An 18727-nucleotide genomic window follows, 5' to 3' on the forward strand; every position below is an offset into this window, starting at 1 on the left:
AAACATACATCTGACTACAAATTTCATTTTCCCTATTTGCCTTATGTACATCTGTTTTCTCTCACTTCTTTATATAAAGTCACCTTTTGACTGTTTGCTCCAGTGGAGAGATACATAATCCAAAGTGAAATAATTCCCGAACAGTTACGTATTTTGAGTACTAACCTTTGAATGTGAGTGTGTCTGCTATTTGAGTTCATTAAAATAATGGAAAGCAGTGCTCTGAAGCTCTAGAGGGAGAGAAGCTATGCAGTATCTTTCCCTGTAGGCCATTCATTCCATGCTGGAAGAAGACATGCAGAATTCTAATATTAGTATAAGCAGTGCAATCCTCTCTCATATCTTCCCTTATTAATAATAATAGTAATAATTAGTATAGTATAATATTACTAAAAATGATCCTAAGTGTCTTGTTCAGTTCAGTCGCTCAGTAGTGTACAAGTCTTTGCGAACCCATGGACTACAGCACACCAGGCTTTCCTGTCCATCACCAACTCCCGGAGCCTGCTCAAACTCGTCAGTGATGCCATCCAATCATCTCATCCTCTGTCGTCCCCTTCTCCTCCCGCCTTCAGTCTTTCCCAGCATCAGGGTCTTTTCCAATGAGTCAGTTCTTCACATCAGGTGGCCAAAGTATTGGAGCTTCAGCTTCAGCATCAGTCCTTCCAATGAATGTTCAGGACTTATTTCCTTTAGGATTGACTGGTTGGATTTCCTTGCAGTCCAAGGGACTCTCAAGAGTCTTCTCCAACACCACAGTTCAAAAGCATCAATTCTTCAGTGTCCCACTTGTTAGCACTTCAGAATTAAGTTTTCAGTGTGCTTTTTCATACATTCTATTATTTAATCCCTGTAACAAACCAGTGAGGTAGAGAAGGCAGGTGGTATTCCCATATTACAGATGAGGAGGCTTAGAGAGGATAAATTACCTACTCAAGGTCACATGGCTAGGAAGAGGTAGTATTGAAAGTTAACCTCAGGTTTTTTGACTCCTATTTCAGCACTTTTTGTATGATACTAAGCCACAAGTATTTCATAGGCATTACTCATTTGTTGTTCCTTAAGTACATGGCAGTAGTATAATCAAGTTATTAAAGAAAATGTTAATAGGTGACTTTTTCACTGTGGGTATAATCAAACATTTATTTTTCTGAATATTAAATGATAAATCTTTTATTAGCTCCCTCTAAGAAAATTCTGAGTATTAATTAAACTCTCCATGCTGTATGATGAATTGCTGTAACCACCACAGTAACCTTTGGAACCATAAATCCTGCTCAGTGAACTCCCAGAGAGAGCAGGTCACATTTACTAGAGATCTGTTCATTTGTTTTTAGAGGGGTGTAGGTTCTTTTTTTTAATTGAAGTATAATTGATGTACAATATTATATGTTTCAAGTGTGACATAGTGTGACATGGTGATTCTGGAGATCTGTTTTATAGTTACCAAGGAGTAATGCAGGCCTTTCCAGAGTTATCTCAGGATTTGCGATTTAAATTTTGACCTCTATATTTGCAAATATAGCTATTCAGTTATATCAGAACATAAAATAGCCATAGGATGAGCTCTTTTGACCTATTAATATTTCTGTTAACATATAAATGCCATCAATACAAAACTAGTATTACAACAGTAAATCAATACTGAGGTGAATTTCATTTAATTGGTATGACTATTTATAGAATAAGAGCTGACTCATTGGAAAAAACTCTGATGCTGGGGAAGATTGAGGGCAGGAGAAGGGGGCTACAGAGGACGAGATGGTTGAATGGCATCATTAAATCACTGGACATGAGTTTGGGCAAACTCCAAGAGATAGTGAAGGACAGGGAAGCCGGGCATGCTGCAGTCTATGGGGTCGCTAACAGTCGGAAATGATTCAGTGACTGAACAACAACAACAATTCAGAATAAATGGGAGACTTCTTTGATTGTAGTTTATCCTTAGATATTTAACTTTTTGTATGGCGGTGGTTTTTTTTCCCGGTAACAGCTTTATTAACATGTAATTCATATACCATGCATACCATTTACCCATTTAAAGTATACAATTCATTGGTTTTTAGCATATTCACAGAGTTGTGAAAACATCACTACAATCTATTTGAGAACATTTTGTCACCCCATATCCATTAGTAGTCACTCCCAATTTCCCCTCCACAACAACAGACAAACTTTAACCTGTTTTCTATCCCTATGAATTTTCCTGTTCTGGACATTTCATATAAATGGAATCATATAATATCTACAATATGTGGTCCTTTATGGCTGATTTCTTTCACTTAGTATAATGTTTCTGAGGTTCATCCATCAGGTTCATCCTGTAGCTTGTATCAGTGCTTCATTCTCTTTTAAGGCTGTATTAGTACTTACGTATCAGTACCTTTATGGCTGAATATTATTCCATTGTATGAATATAACATTTTATTTATTTATTCACTCATCAATTGGCGAGCATTTGGGTTGTTTCTACTTTTTGGCTATAATGAATAATGCTCTCAGGAAATTTCATGTGCAAATTTTTGTATGCACATTTCCTTTGAGTGGAATTGCTAGAAGTGGAACACTTAAGGGTTATATAATAATTCTTACGTTTAACATTTTAAAGAACTTCCAAACTGTTTTCCAAAGCTACTGTACCATTGTACATTCCCACCAGCAATATATGAAGGCTGAAATTTCTCCACATCCTGTCAGCACATGTTGCTACCTGTCTTTTTCATTATAGCCATTTAGTTAGTCTAAAGTGATGTATTACTGGAGTTTTGATTTGCATTTCCTTACTGACTAATGATGTTGAGCATCTTTTCACATGCTTATTTCACATGTATATCTTCTTTGAAGAAGTGCCTATTCAGATCATTTGCCCATTTGTTAATTGGGTTGTCTTTTACTGAGTTGTAAGTTATGCTGTATACATGTCGCTTATTAGAGATATGATTTTCAAATATTTTCTCTCATTCTGTGGTCATCTTTTCACTTTCTTAACAATGTCCTTTGAACCGCAAAAGTTTTCATTTTTATGAAGTCCATTTATCTGTTCTTTCTTTGGTTTCTTGTGCTTTCAGTATCATACCTAAGAAATCATTGCCTAACCCAAGGTCATGAAGATTTACTCCTGTGTTTTCTTCTAAGAGTTTTATAGTTTTATCTCTTACAATCTGGTCTTTGATACATTTTGAATTAATTTTTTATTTAGTATGAGGTAGGATCCAAATTCATTCTTTTGCAGGTAGATACCAGCTGTCCTAGCACCATTTGTTGGTAAGACTATTGTTTCCTCCCCCTCACCTTGAATTATTTTGGCACCCTTGTCAAAAACCAATTATGCTTTGAATAAAGTGTGATTTTTTAATACTAGTGTGATGATTAATTTTCTAAAAGTATATATTACCTTTATTTTTATAGGTCACTATCCGAGCTTCAATTGGATCTCTTCATTCAAGACCATCAACTTCCAAGAGTATTCTATCTTCCAGTAGTTCTCCAAGCACTTCTCTTCAGGTCTCACCTTCAGTGTCTAAAAGTACAACTGCTGGAAGTTCTCCAAAATCTAATGCAAGTGAATATAAGACAAGAAAGTTTCGTGCAACTGTAGCTGGAAGTAAACTGAATACAAGTAAGCAAGGCAGAGGTGCATCTAAAAACAGAGCAAAAACCTCTTACAAGCCAAAGAAAAAACGCAACAGGAAGAGTAAACTCAGCATAGCTTTGAAGAACTTAAGGTAATATCTTTTATTCCTGATATATATTCCTATTTCAATATTAAATATTCAAGGTTATTTTAATATAGCTTACCATATCACCAGATAATGCACATTTACATGATAATCACTTATCTGGCATAAAGGCCAAGAAAATAGTAAAAAGATACTTTTTACTACTGCTGAACAGAACTTGAATTACTGTGCTTATTTTATAATTGCCATCTTCTACACTAATATTATAATTTGTGCTTATATCTTGTGATAGTTGAATTGGTTTATGTGATCCTTTTTATTCCAAGGAAACATTAACTGATATTAGTTTTTACTTACTCTAGCTTATTGTTTCAAAGCAGATTTTCAAATTTCAAGTCTCTATTTAAAGATTTAATTTAAATGTCTTGGCTCCAATTAATAAAACATGAATAAGTCTTTACCTTACTTTTTGGTTTTACAATATATTTTTATCATTTTTTTTCTGTCTCCATAAGGTGTCATCGGGGAATATACAAGTGCATTGAATGTCATTCCAAAATAAAAGATTTTGCAAGCCACTTTTCATTATTTGCGCACTGTAATTTTTGCAAATACAGCACTAACTGTAACAAAGCCTTTGTAAATCATATGCTGAGGTGAGTTAAACATGTACACGGCCAGTCAAAACTACCATTCAAGATAACTTGGTTTTTGAAAACAAAGCCAGTTTGTCACATCAAGGATCCAGAAAGATCTAGCAACAGGGAACTTCTAGGATATTACCTAATACTGTTTTCCAGCATAATATCTCATGAAATTAGTGGGACAAAATTTTTAGGAACAGTTAAGCTGATGAAATTATAATAGGTTTGGTAGAGAAGTTATTTTTCTAAGTCTTTCAAAAAGTGGTCCATAAAATTTCAAATGTTCCAAAATATCTTATCAAATAAGTGCATGTAACTATGTGGTGTTCCCCACTTCAAAGCAATCTCTTTTAGAGACTTCAGCTTTGTCAGAAATGCTAGGAACATCATCGGTGCTCACATGGCTCACTCTCTTGTGTTCTTTATCTCTCCCTCTCCCTCTCCCCCACCTGTCTGTCCATTTGTCTTTCAACGCCTCCATCTTTGCATTCATTTGATGAAATGTGAAATGAGACTGCAGGAATAGTCCAGTCATGACATTACTGTTGGAGTTCTTTTTCATATATCAATTGTTTTACATTATTTGAGCACCTACCATGTACTCTATGCTAGAGAGAGACTTCAAAGCCCACCTTACTTTCGTTTGAATCTTATTAGTACTTTATTCCTTCAGTATGGATTTTTCTAAATAAAAATTGTTCAGATATAAATATGCTAAGTTGATTATTCAAATGGAGGTAGGTCCAATTATTTTCAGTCAGAAATAAGAAATAACCAATAAAAGTGGTTTCTTGGCTCTTATAATAAAGGTCAAGTACCTTTATTCTGCCTCTGTGTTACTTTATGGTCATAGTTAGCTACCACTTTCAAGGATTTGCCCACGTTTTTTAATGCCTTCAGCAGTTAACTCTCAGTGTTTTTTTCCTCTTGATGATTCCCCAGCCCGACTTCATCATACCTTGATTTTATTGCCAACACTTCACATCCACCTCTAAGGCATTAAATAATGCCACCATCCAATGTTACCTTGTCATATACAGTATTCATTCATTTTGAAATCTCATTACTCCAAGACTTTTAGTCTTGGCTCCTCTTTTCAGTCCAGTATCACCAAATCCAATCTTATAGTTAACTTCAGCCTCAAAGTCATCTGTTGTGAATCTTGCTTTGTTTTTTGTTCTAGAATCCTTCACATCTTCAGCCATGCTTACCTTGCTATCCTTGACTCTCTTACCCTTTTTGATCTTTCTCTTTGCTCAGTTCTAGACTCTGCTTGATTTTAATCAGCTTTGAATTTATGATCTTTAATTTTAATGTGGTCCTGTCTTTTCTTAAGAATACTTATTTGTTTTTGTCTACAACATCTGTGTAGATGCTTTTCAGTACCTTCAGGATTTTATTCTAGTCTTTCAGTTGTTAACCTTGCCCACTAATTACTCAGAGGTCATCTTTTTCATTTTTCCCAAGGTTAACCTTTTCTACCTCAGATTTTTTTCCCTTCATCCAGACATTAATCTCAGAAAAAGACATGTCCACTTTTTCAAAGTTAATTTTGCCCCTTATCTTCTCCAGTTCCTCCATAATTTTATGCACTTACAGATTTTTTTTTAGTATGAAGGAGAGTTGCCTTTCATTTGCATATTTTCTTGTCTTCCTTTCACTGTCAACATTTGTAAAAAGTATTCTTTTCTATCTTATTTGTCATTTCTTTACCCTTTGTAATGAGTATCACCCCCATCTTAATCAGTTCAAGCTGCCCCTTTCAAGATTATCAGTCATGTCCTAATCACTAAATGTATTCACTGCTTTTCATTCTTACTCTTCTATGACTTCTTTAAGAGTATTTGATACTTTTGATTGCTCACTTTTGAAACTCTTCTCAAGTTCTCCTAAACGATTACCACAATTTTTTTCTTTTTTGCTCCTCCTCTATTTCATTACCTTTTCTTTCTTCAGCTCTTTTTGCCTCTTTCCATTTCTTTTCTTGGTACCTTAACCACTCTGAGAGTTTTATATTTTACCTTTCAACTGTAAATCCTCCAATTTCAATGCTGAGTTTTCCTGAGATCCAACTCTTCATCTCAAACTATTTGATAGATCACGGGACACAAATAAGTCAAACATTTTTGTCTGTCTAGGATCCAAGCTATTATTACCCCCTCCCCTTTAAGCTCAGTCTGTCTCAATGCATCATTTGCATAAATGTGGAGCATCACCTGGAAATAATGCACTTTAAGTTTCTGAAGCCTATGGTGTTCTCTTGATCTGGCACCATTCATCATGGCTTCCTGAAAAATCTATCTTTTCTGTAATTTACCACTCTGCCTCACAACTACTGCAGTGGTTCTGCACCTATGCCTCAGTTGTTCCAAACCAGACTCCAGCCAACCTTTCTGTCAGTATACTGCTGGGGGGGAATGCTGATATCTTATTCTGTGCCAAACACATGGCTGCTCCAACAGGGCTGTAATTCTTCCCTGAATTTATAGAAGATTAAATTGGAAATTATCTTTGGTGTTCCTTAAGTGCATGGATCATTCTGTCCTCTCCCATTTTCCATAGGCTCCTCAACTGTCTTATGGGACCTCTAGCCCCATTCTACCCCAAAAATATCCCCAATTGCCCCTAGGCTTCCTTCATAATCTTTTTCTAATTTCCAGTGAGCCCCAAGCCTGCACTGCATCATCATCAGGCACACTTACTCATTGTTCGGCTCATATAGCACTGAAATCCTCCACTTCTGCTCTTCTAAGGACTTTGTAGGTCTCTCTGTGTTTCCCCTACTTCATTCATGCCTTGCTTCCTTGGTTGCCTCAAGTACCTCTCCCTGATTGGATACCCTCACTCCGACTCAGTGTGGACTTTTATCATAAGGTTGAGCTCTGTACATACAGAAGCTTCATTTTCTCAGAGGTCAAGTACCTTTATTCTCAGCCCATACCGACTCTGTAACCATACCAGACAGAAGTCAAGCCTCTCAAAATAATTGATCTTCCCCAGTGTATAGTTTGTCCCATATTCCATAGAGTGACTTTTCCTTATTCTTTGTTATTCTTTGGCATGCACCTCTCCTTCGCTCTCATTTTGCCTCCTGTGAAGTATCTGACCACTGTGGTCCCTCATAGGAATCAATTGTTTTTTGAGTTTTGTACTATTCAGCTATTCTGCCTCATATTCAATATGTATCTGTCGTACCTACTTGAGAGTGGTTCTTTGTATTCACCATGGCACCTATTCTGAGGACTTTTTCTTGGGGGGATAGGTAGTCATTCTTTTCCCATGTGTACATGGTATGTTGATGGATAGTTACCATGTGCCTAAAGATATCCATTGAATTGATATGTTGCCTAGTTTGGGTCTGTCAGTGCAAGCTAGAGCTAGTACTTTTCAAACTTTAGTTTGTGTAAGAATCATCTGAAAAACTTGTTGAAACTGATTTCTGGGCACCACCACCAGAGATTAATTCAGTAGGTCTGCAGTGGGAGCAGAGACTTTGTATTCAGTATTTCTAATACGCTCCCAGGTAATGCAGATGCTGCTGGTCCTATGTACCACACTTTGAATAGTACTGTGCTACGCCGAAAGAAACTGAAAGTGTTAGTCGCTTAGGCATGTCCGACTCTTTGCAACCCCATGGATTGTAGTCGGCCAGGCTCCTCTCTCCATGGAATTCTCCAGGCAAAAATACTAGAGTGGGTAGCCACTCCCTTCTCCGGGGGATCTTTCCAACCCAGGGATCGAACCCAGATCTCCTGCATTAGCAGACAGATTCTTTACCTTCTGAGCCACCAAGGATCCTGGCTAATTCTGCCTGACTTTCTAATACAGGAAAGCTTTCCTTATCAACTTAAAAGGCAGTATAGAAGCTGTTAGCATTGGCTGCAGAATTTGGTTAGTGGTTTTCTGTTCTGTTCTGTGCATAGAGGAAGTAATTGTTTTAACTCGAGTTCTGCTTCCTTTAATTCATATTCTTTAAAAGCTCTTCCAGTAATTGCAGAAGATTCTTTACGTGTTTCATTTTACTGATGGTAATGTCACTTGGCCTAAGAAACAGTTTCTTCCAGGGTCATTCATATTCTTCCCCAGGCTAAGTATATTAAAATTAGAAAATAATAAATAATCATTGTTTATAACAATTTATATTACAGCAAAATACATCATTAGCAAATAACTTTTAAATTGTTCTCAACTCTTAATAAGTGAAAAAATTAATTTGATGCTCTTTGCATGTTTAACTCAAGTTATTTTTTTTATAGCAGTGAGGTATAATCATTTAAGATTATTCTCAGGGAAATATGTTGTTAGAAAATACAGTGATAACATGAAATGTAAGATAAAAATCTTGAATTAAACAGATGCTAATAGAATTTTATAATTTAAATTGTGGTCTTTTATTCAAAACTAAGAAACTAAGCATAGGCTTGAAAAATTGTCATAAAATTAATTAGTGACTTACTGTATAATAAAATCTCATTTGTCTCTTGTCTTTCCAGCTCTCACAGCAGCCAGCCAGCTAAACGGTTTTGTATTTTTAAGAGGCGTTCTAGAGCTCTCAGGTAACTAATCTTTCTTTTATTCTCTCTATAGTAACTTTTTAACCTGATGCTGGAGTGCCTAGTTTGGAAAATGAAATGATTCTACTGGACATAATAGAGTTCTGTTCATTATATCCTTAGATCAAAGAGGGGATTACCTAATATTCTCCAGCTAAACTTTGTTTCAGTGATACTAGGCATTAAGATGAAATTTTCATGAATTTGCATTATAAAACCAAAAAATAAGGCTCTCTAGCAATATTTGAATATTTAAAAGACTTTTAAGATAGTTGACAAAGTGACTAGCACACTTATATTTTTGAAATAAAAATACACAACTTGTTTACTATTCAGAGGAATTGTGAACATTTCTGAAAGGATCGATAATTAATGTTGGTTCTACCACACACACTTAGCTCAGAATTCACTAAGGACCATTTTTTCACATTCTTCTAATTCCTTTTCACTCCATTTTCCTTTGGTTAATTATTTTGTTCATGCTATCATTGCTATTTGAGATACCAATGTCAAGATCTTTATATTAATAGCATCAGGCTAAGACACAGACTTAAGTTTAGCCAACACTTGTTTTAATGCTTTGGGTTAGTGGAAAAGGAGAAGAGGGGATGCTGTGACTCAGGATCTTATATTTTGATCTCTTCTGCCTCATTTGCTCTTCCCCAGATATCTGCATGGGTAGCTAGGTCTGTCTCCTCCTTTAGGTCTCTACTCCAGTGAGTGAGGCTTTTCCTTGACCACACCATTTAAAATACCATCCTTTCTCCAGCCCCACTTCTGACACTCCCTGTCTGCCTTTCTTGCTTTGCTTTTACTTCATGGCAACTTTTTACTGTTCAATAGATTGTATATTTCACCTTCTTGTTTACTGTCTGTGTCTTCTCACTAGAATGTGTATGATTTGGATATTTAGCTATGCCAGACATTTGCTGGGCATTCAGTAGTGGCCTGGCATATGGTAGGCATTCTGTAAATATTTATTGAGTAAATTAATATTGAAAGTGACATATGTGGAGTATGTAGATGATAGACCAATAATAGCTCATAGGAAGAAGAAAGTTTTATTCCGTTTTTTTAAATATATCAGTACAATTTTAAAACTATTGATAAATTGAAGGAATTATAAAATACTAATAAACTTTATCTAGATATTAACATTTACTAAAAATTTTTATAATAATGAAAAGGATTTATTCTAAAGAGAATTTAATTTGATTTTTATCTCACTATTGTCAAACTGAGTTGTGTGCTTGGTTCTTAGATTAATTTTACAACTTTTTTTCTCACATTGGGTTGTCTCAAATTTAAACAGAAAATTGGTGATTTTCTGTGTATGGGAGTTTTCATACTTAAAGTTTTAAGAATAGTAAATTTATAATTGTTATTTTATTAAAATGCAGTGTTCATTTTTAAATTCATTGTACATCTATCATGTATAACACAAGGTAGCAAATTCTGTGAAGATGACAGTGATGAAATAGGCTTGGTACCAACCTGCAAGTAATGTACAATTCATAAGATGTGAACATAAGTAACTACAGAAATTAATACAGGGAGGTTTGTAATAAGTGCAATGAGAGTTACTAAATTGAAGAGAAAGAGAGGTTTCTACTTATAAGAAGAGGCATGGGGCATTTTAGTTAGAAAAACAGCATGAATGAAAATTTAAAAAGGAAAAAAGCAAAAGATACAGTGAATGACAAGTAGTACAGTTGGGATGAAGCATGAAGTTCATGTATCATAGTACTAAGTTTAGAGTCTGGGAATAGGTTTGAACTTAGATCCAGATTGTGGAATCCTTGGAAAAGCCTAGGGAATTTGGACTTAATATGAAGATGTTGGGAAAGCCATTGGTGATTCATGTAGAATCAAGGATACTAAAGGAAGATCAATTTGGAGGGGTATACAAGGTGAGTTGTAGCTACATGAGGCACGTGCATGCATGCGTGCATGCTTAGTCGCTCAGTTGTGTCCAACTCTTTACAACCCCATGGACTGTGGCCTGCCAGGCTCCTCTGTCCATGGAATTTTCCAGGCAGGAATACTGGAATGGGTTGCCATTCCCTTCTCCATGAATCTTTCCCACCCAGGGATCAAACCCGAGTCTCCTGTGTCTCCTGCCTTGCCAGGCAGATTCTTTACCACCTGGGAAGCCCACATGAGGCACATAGACTGATTAAGACAATTGCAGTAGTTAAGACAGATTTAATAAGATAATCTGGGTTGCAGTGGTGAAGTGGTGTCATGCCACATTTAAGAATATGGGCTCTAGAATCAAAAGGTTCAGTTTCAGACCTGGTCCTGACCTTGGTAAGTTACTAAACCTGAACCTGTCCTCTATAAAAAAAAGTTAAAATTACAGCACCTACCTCTGAGTTGTTACACGATATAGGTGAGATGATATATCTAAAACCCTCAGCCTACACAGAGTAAGTGCTCAATAAATTGCTAATATTGAATATTATAAAATTTTTCAAATAGTGACTGTCTTAAGGAAAAAAGAGTCAGAAATAGCTAGTTTTGAGCATTTGTGTCAGGGGCATGGCACCGTTAAGGAGACCAGTCAAGAGGAATGACTTTTCACAGGTAAGGAGGAAAGTACACGACTTTAGTTTCATGAAGATCATTTCTGATGTGACAACTCAGTGTAAATATACAATAGGCTGTTAAGAGTAGAGCTGTAGAGCTGCAAGGGAGAAGTTAGTCTAAGCTATGCTATGAATTTATTCCTATACAGGTAAAGTACTTAATTTTAAAGTATTTAAATTTAAAATGAATTGCATAAGTATATTTATGCTTCGTTAATAAGCTGATAATAATAATTGCATGATTTATTTATGTTTACATAATTTATTTTAAGACCTCATTTCCTCTCTGATTTTATCATCATTTAAATAGGACATTAGATTGTAGGCTTCACAGAGTATCCTTTTTTGTTCACTCTTATATTTGTAGCACAAATACATACTAGTAGTACAGAGTATGTAAAGAAGGTTCTCAGCAAATGTTTATTGAATGGATGAATCTTGCTTTGCTGATGGGCAAAGGCAGAGAAAGATTGTGCCTAGCACAAGTTATACAAGTTGTTAGTGGAGTCCTGATTGAGTTTTAGTTCTCTCTTCACTCATAGCTTTTAGAAACCACGTGAGAGGGAACTGGAGAAGGTGAGAGGGAACTGGAGAAGGAAATGGCAACCCACTCCAGTATTCTTGCCTGGGAAATCCCATGGACAGAGGAGCCTGGCGGGCTACAGTCCATAGGGTTGCAAAGAATTGGATACAACTGAACGACTAAACAACAGCAAGGAGAGGGAACAGCATATAGAGCACTAAATGTTCGCGTAATTTAGACATGGCTGTGCCATTTTCTAGAGACAGTTATACCATTTCATATATATCAGGCTTATGTAACAAAATTTGGAAATGCTGGTCACAACACACAAAAAAACTAATCAAGTTATTACGTGGAAAAATAATAATTGAATTTGTGTATGGATTTTTTTAAAAGACAAAAACCTTTTCTTTCTGTCTTACTTTTTTTCATAGGGGCATTACTCTAGTGTGCCTTAAATGTGATTTCCTAGCTGATTCTTCTGCTCTAGATCGTATGGCTAAGCACTTAAGTCAACGTAAAACTCACACTTGCCAAGTTATAATAGAGAATGGTACGTATATATAATTGTGTTACTTTAGATTTCTGATATTTATTCCAGTGTTTTTGATCAACCACAGTACGGGCTCTTACATATTAAAATAATAGTTTCATTCCTCATACATTCTTTAAAAACATTTTATTTTGTATTGAAGCATAGTTGATTTACAATGTTAACGTTAGTCTCTGGTATGCAACACAGTGATTTAGTTATATATAGAGAGAGAGATTCTTTTCATTACAGTTTATTGCAAGATATTAAATATATTCCCAGTGCTATACAGTTGGAACCTTGTTCTTTATCTATTTTATATGTAGTAGTTTATATTTGCTAATCCCGAACTCCTAATTTATCCTTTCCCTCCCTTTCCCCTTCTCATTCCTCATATATTCTATTTTAAATGTAAAACTCTTTCTAATTTCAGTTCCTGAAAGTACCTCAGCTTTTGAACCCGTTTCTACGTAAGTTTAATATTCAGTGCAATTTTCTTTGATGGATTTTAGCACTATTGCATTTATTGAATGTATCACTAATAGAAATGAAAAATATTAAAGTATTTTGTTTTTGTTTTTGTTTTTAAAGCCTCTTGTTGAAATAGATTCCTGCTCTATGGAGCTCGTGCAACCTGGTGCAAGACAAGTTGGAATTTCCTAAGTTCAAAGTTCTGAAGTGTTTTCTGATACAAAAGCAATTAAACAGCCAAGTTCATGACACTAGTTCTCTTATTCAGTTCTTTTCAGCTGTCAGATGGCACTAGAATCTTATTCCACCTTATCTTTGTGTCAGGTTAACATACCTTAACTTATGCTTTTTTCCTGTTGGCTTTCTTCAAAAATAACTTGTTGCTGTGGTCTTTTCTTGCTTTGCTTAAAATAATGCGTGTTTTTCTCCGCTATAGTTGCTTTCAGAATACTGCATTCCAAATGATGTGACTGTTCATCTTTTTTGTCTGTTTTGTCCGGTTTCTTAGTTAGTCTCTTAGGAGATTACATTACATTTTTAGGTTAGGTAGTTATCTTTTTCTTCATTCCTTGTCTGTCATTGTTCTATTTTTTCATATTTTTCAGATGCAGAAGCAACACAGAAATTTCAAATAAAGTCCAGGGTATTCCTGGTCAGTGTCCCCCTTCGATGGACACGTCTGATGCCTGTCCTCTCTTTCCAAGGAATGTGAATTATTTGACTGTGAGACCTCCTCTAGATTTTGGCCTTAAGAAATCAAATCTTAGGGAGAGTCCCTTCCTTCATGACTGGCCTCCCATAAGACTGATGCTAATTTGGCCAGAGATGACCTCAAGGCCCACCAAAGCACAACTTTCTGCTGGGGGCTTTGGTTCTTGATCTTAAGCTTATGGGTCGATTCTGACCAAGAAAAGCCCATCAGATCAATGCTTCAACATCCAAGTTGAAGTTTAATCATTCTGGCTGCTGCCCTTTTATCTTCCTCTAGCGTGCATGCAGTCCAGGGAATATAAAAACTGGTTATATAGGGAACCAAGGTTACTTTTACTTTCATGTTCTTGGAAAACAAGTTTCTGAGGTTACAGTTTCAAAATAGTTATTTTTACTGTTGTTTAAAGTTTTTTCCAGTGTTAATCATAGACGCTTTCAGCAATACTAATATTCAATTTTTTAAAATTTTTTTAGTCTAATTTAATTTTTTTATCTTGGTTTTATGTTGTCTTTGCCAAATTTATTAATGTCTGTTTTGTTATATCCTCTTTTCTTTCTTCTCTTTAAAACTTGTTTTGTGTTCATTATCTTTCATTAATGACTCAAAAAAATCCTTTGAATTCCGTACAAATTTTATGTAGCTACCTATTGGCAGCTTCTTAATTTGGTAATTATTCAGACCACTAGACGTTATTACATCCACTGTCTATCTTGGATCTATCGTTATCTTAATGATTGTGAGTTCAAAGGCATGAAGAATTGGCAAAGAACACTTCCTACAGACCTTAAAGTGAGTTTTAACGTTGCATTTCTGTACATCTAATGCATACTATCTTCTTAACCATTAATGTAATTCCTTTGGATAAAGATAATATATTCAGAAAATATTGGGACCAAAAAAGGCACTTGTTTCTTGCCCATATATATAGATGTATATTTTTTTTAATTTGGTGTTTGTTTATTTTGGTTACATTGAATATAGATTTGCTGAACAGAACAGTTTTGATGTTATTACTTATTTTTTTAATAAAATTTGTATTGTGAAAGTGCCTCGAATTATTTTCTAATAAAGAACTTCGAATAAAAGCTGTAGATTTTGCCATACATCTAGGAGCATTTCTTTGCTTCTTACATAGAAGCCTGATTACTTGGCCTACAGACTGAGTGCTTTGTTGAATCCATCTTGTAGTTTATCCTTCAGCACAGTTAAAAGCTCACTATGTATACTTTAGGGATTCCCAGATAGCTCAGTGGTAAAGAAGCCACCTGCCAATGCAGGAGGTGCGGTTTCAGTCCCTGGGTCAGGAAGACCCCCTAGAGGAAGAAATGGCAACTCACTCCAGTATTCTTGCCTGGAGAATCCCACGGACAGAGGAGCCTGGCGGGGTGTGGGCTACAGTCCATGGGGTTGCAAAGAGCCGCACACAAGCACCCACACGCATCCATCATCCATCCATGTATACTTCTGTAATTTTTAGAACTTTAAAGACTGGCAGGAGTCCCTTTATAATGTTAATAACCACAAAGGTGGGCAGGCTCAGAAGTTGTTTGACTCAATCATGAGTGAGTTTTATTTTCCCTCTTAACATTAGAACTTCTTGAACTGTACTTTGAAACTTTGTTTGGACTGCTATAACAATACCATAGACTGGGTGGCTTGTGAACAATAGAAATTTACTTCTCATTATTCTGGAGGTTGGAAGTCCATGAACAAGGTGCTGGCAGATTCAGTGTCTGTTGACCCCTTCCTGGTTCACAGACAGTTGTCTGCTTACTGTGTCCTCACGTGGAAAGGACAAGAGTTCTCTGGGGCCTCTATTACAAGGGCATTAATCTGATTCACGTGGGCTCTACCCTCTAGACCTAATTACCTAATGAGGTCCCACTTCCAATACCATCACAACTGGGGATTAGGTTTCAACATATGAATTTGGCTGGTAAAAGGGGGACACAAATACTCAACCTATAGCAGAAACATTTTGAAAGCCAATTTCAATGATCACTTGTTGTGTAGTCTACTCCTTGTAACTCATAGTCAAAAGACTTGAACTTACTATTTTTAATTTTCCAGACTGATTTCTGCTGTAAATGACTTTCAAAAATTGCCAAAAGTTGCTTGTTTCTAGGTGGACTTGGTGATATTCTAGTCTTTAGTTCCATATCTGTATCTTAAGATATGTTTTCATTTGCCATGTTTCTACTCATTTTTTTTTAACTTTTCAAAAATCATGGTAAAATTATATAACATAAAATTTACCAGTTTATTTTCAAGTGCATAATTTATAAGTGTTAATTACACCAAGTTTTAAACTTTTGCCCAGGAATAACGTGGTTTTAATGTAGGTTCTCTTTTTATATAGATTTTCTCTGCCTCTCATAGTTCACAAATATGAAAACCACATTCTTGCTATAGCAATTATTTTATGCAGGGGTGCATCTTTGTGTTCTTCCATAGGATTCTATTTCCACAACATATATTAAGTTCATTTTCTTAAAGTATAATGCCCTTAAAATTCTGTGTCCTATAGCATCCTTTTGTTATTTCATTTAAATAAAACATCTCAGTACTAAGCTTGCTTATTATAGTCAATTGGGTTTTAATTGATGCTAATGAGTTTTATGACCAACCTAGGTAGCATGTTAAAAAGCAGAGACATTACTTTGTCAACAAAGGTCCGTCTAGTCAAGGCTATGGTTTTTCCAGTAGTCATGTATGGATGTGAGAGTTGGACCATAAAGAAAGCTGAACGCTGAAGAATTGATGCTTTTGAACTGTGGTGTTGGAGAAGACTCTTGAGAGTCCCTTGGACTGCAAGGAGATCCAACCAGTCCATCCTAAAGGAAATCAGTCCTGGGTGTTCACTGGAAGGACTGATGTTGAAGCTGAAACTCCAATACTTTGGCCACCTGATGTGAAGAGCTGACTACTCATTTGAAAAGACCCTGATGCTGGGAAAGATTGAGGGCAGGAAGAGAAGGGGATGACAGAGGATAAGATGGTTGGATGGCATCACTGACTCAATGGACATGAGTTTGGGTAAACTCCGGGGGTTGGTGATGGACAGGGAGGCCTGGCGTGCTGCGGTTCATGGGGTCACGGGGAGTCGGACATGACTGAGCGACTGAATTGAACTGAATGAGTTTTAGCTTGACAGTCTGATCCTTTTACTTTGAGGCTATTCTCAATAGTTCTTTCACCTGATTCAGAAATAGCCATCTCACATGAGTGTTTCTTGGTTACAGCTGAATAAAGGTGTAATTGACTCAGTTTCAATTTATCACTATTAGAAAAATGAATTGAACTACAAAGACTGAGTTTCTTACTCTTTTCTCAAACTTTGCCAAAACACCTCTTTGGGCCTCATTGATTGGTTTAGCAAATGTTTACTGATCACTTACTATGTGCCTGACACTATTCTAGGTGCTGGTAAAATAGACTGAAATCTCTGCCCCTGTGGAGTTTATTTTTCAGTGTTGGAAGACAGACAATGGAAAATAAGAGAAGTATATAGGTATGTTAGATAATGAACAGTACTCAAGAAACGAACAGGAGGATAGTATGGATTAGTAGTTGGGAGGTTGCAATTTTAAAATTGGTGGCCTAGATAGGCCTCCATGACAGGGTGACAACTGAGTTAAAGATGTGGAGGTGAGGAAGTGAGCCACTTAGGTATCTATCAGAAGAGCATTCCAGAGAGAGGACAGCAAAGAGGAAACGAATCCTCACTCGTTGCTGATGTAATGCAAAACAATTTGGGCGCTGTGGAAAACAGTTTGGTGGTTGCTCAAAAAGCTAAACAGAATTACTGTACAACCTAGTAAGTCCACTCCTGGTTGTATACCCAAAAGACTCAAAAACAGTGACTCAGTCATACATGCATGTTCATAGCACTATTCACAATAACCCAAAGAGGGAAACTGGCCAGATGTCATCAGATGAAAGGATAAATTCTAATATATTCACGGTGGTGGTTTAGTAGCTAAGTCGTGTCCAACTCTTCAACCTCATGGACTGTAGCCTACCAGGATCCTCTGTCCATGGGATTCTCCAGGCAAGAATACTGGAGTGGGTTGCCATTTCCTTTTCCAGGGGGTCTTCCCGACCCAGGAATCGAACCCAGGTCTCCTGCACTGCAGGCAGATTCTTTACCAACTGAGCTGTGAGGGAAGCCCTTGTATATTCATACAATGGACTATTATCTAGCCATAAAAAGGAATGAAGTAATGATACATGCTACATCAAAACACATGATGCTAAGTAGAAAAATCATAGAAGGTCATATTATGTAATTACATGAAATACATACAAAAGAGGCAAATCCGGAGAAACAAAGCAGATTGGTGTTTTCCAGGAGCTATGAGGAGGAGGGAAGCGGGAGGAACTGCTCAATGGTTAACAGGATTTTCTTTTCAGGGTGATGACAGTGTTCAGGTAATAGAGATGAGGGTTGCACAACATTGTCAGTGTACTGAAAGCCACTGAATTGTTCACTTTAGAATGGTTAATTCTATGGTACATGAATCTTCTAAAAAAAAAAAAAACTTTAGCAAACTAGGAATATGAGGGAAACCTCCTTAACCTAATGTAAACCCAGTAAAAACATATAGCTAGCATAATGATGAGAGGAAGAAAAAGAAGGGCCCTGAAGCGAGATCATGCCTGGCTCAAGGAAGACTGATGGGGCTGCAGTAGAGTTGAGGGGAGGGAGAACAGTAGTAGGAGATGGGGCCCGAGAGGTGATGTGGACCTTGCACTATAGGGCCTTACAGGCAATTGTGAAGATTTGATTTTTATTCTGGGGTAGGAAGCCATCAGTGGATTTTGAACAAAGGAGTGTTTTTGTTTTGTTTTTTTGTTTTTTATTTTTTAAAAAAATATGAAAAAGCTGGTTTAAAACTCAACATTCAGAAAACTAAGATCATGGCATCCGGTCTCATCACTTCATGGCAAATAAATGGGGAAACAATGGAAACAGTGACAGACTTTGTTTTCTGGGCTCCAAAATCAATGCAGATGGGGACTGC

General features: G+C 36.4%; 1 protein-coding gene across 11 annotated transcripts in view; it reads left to right on the forward strand.

The window, feature by feature from the left end:
* The window catches only part of ZNF280C (zinc finger protein 280C), a 58151-nt gene extending 43403 nt beyond the window's left edge, over nucleotides 1-14748 (forward strand). For all 11 annotated transcript variants that reach the window (XM_081566602.1, XM_081566603.1, XM_081566611.1 and 8 more), the window contains 6 exons: nucleotides 3409-3725; nucleotides 4196-4336; nucleotides 8818-8880; nucleotides 12423-12541; nucleotides 12954-12990; nucleotides 13112-14748. In XM_081566602.1, coding sequence (XP_081422728.1) covers nucleotides 3409-3725; nucleotides 4196-4336; nucleotides 8818-8880; nucleotides 12423-12541; nucleotides 12954-12990; nucleotides 13112-13127 — 693 coding nt within the window. In that variant the 3' untranslated portion in view covers nucleotides 13128-14748. The remainder of the gene's footprint in view (nucleotides 1-3408; nucleotides 3726-4195; nucleotides 4337-8817; nucleotides 8881-12422; nucleotides 12542-12953; nucleotides 12991-13111) is intronic.
* Nucleotides 14749-18727: the final 3979 nt, after the last annotated feature.

This window comes from Giraffa tippelskirchi, chromosome X (genome assembly GCF_054371585.1).
Source record: "Giraffa tippelskirchi isolate mGirTip1 chromosome X, T2T-mGirTip1v1.2.pri, whole genome shotgun sequence".
Lineage (NCBI taxonomy): Eukaryota > Metazoa > Chordata > Mammalia > Artiodactyla > Giraffidae > Giraffa > Giraffa tippelskirchi.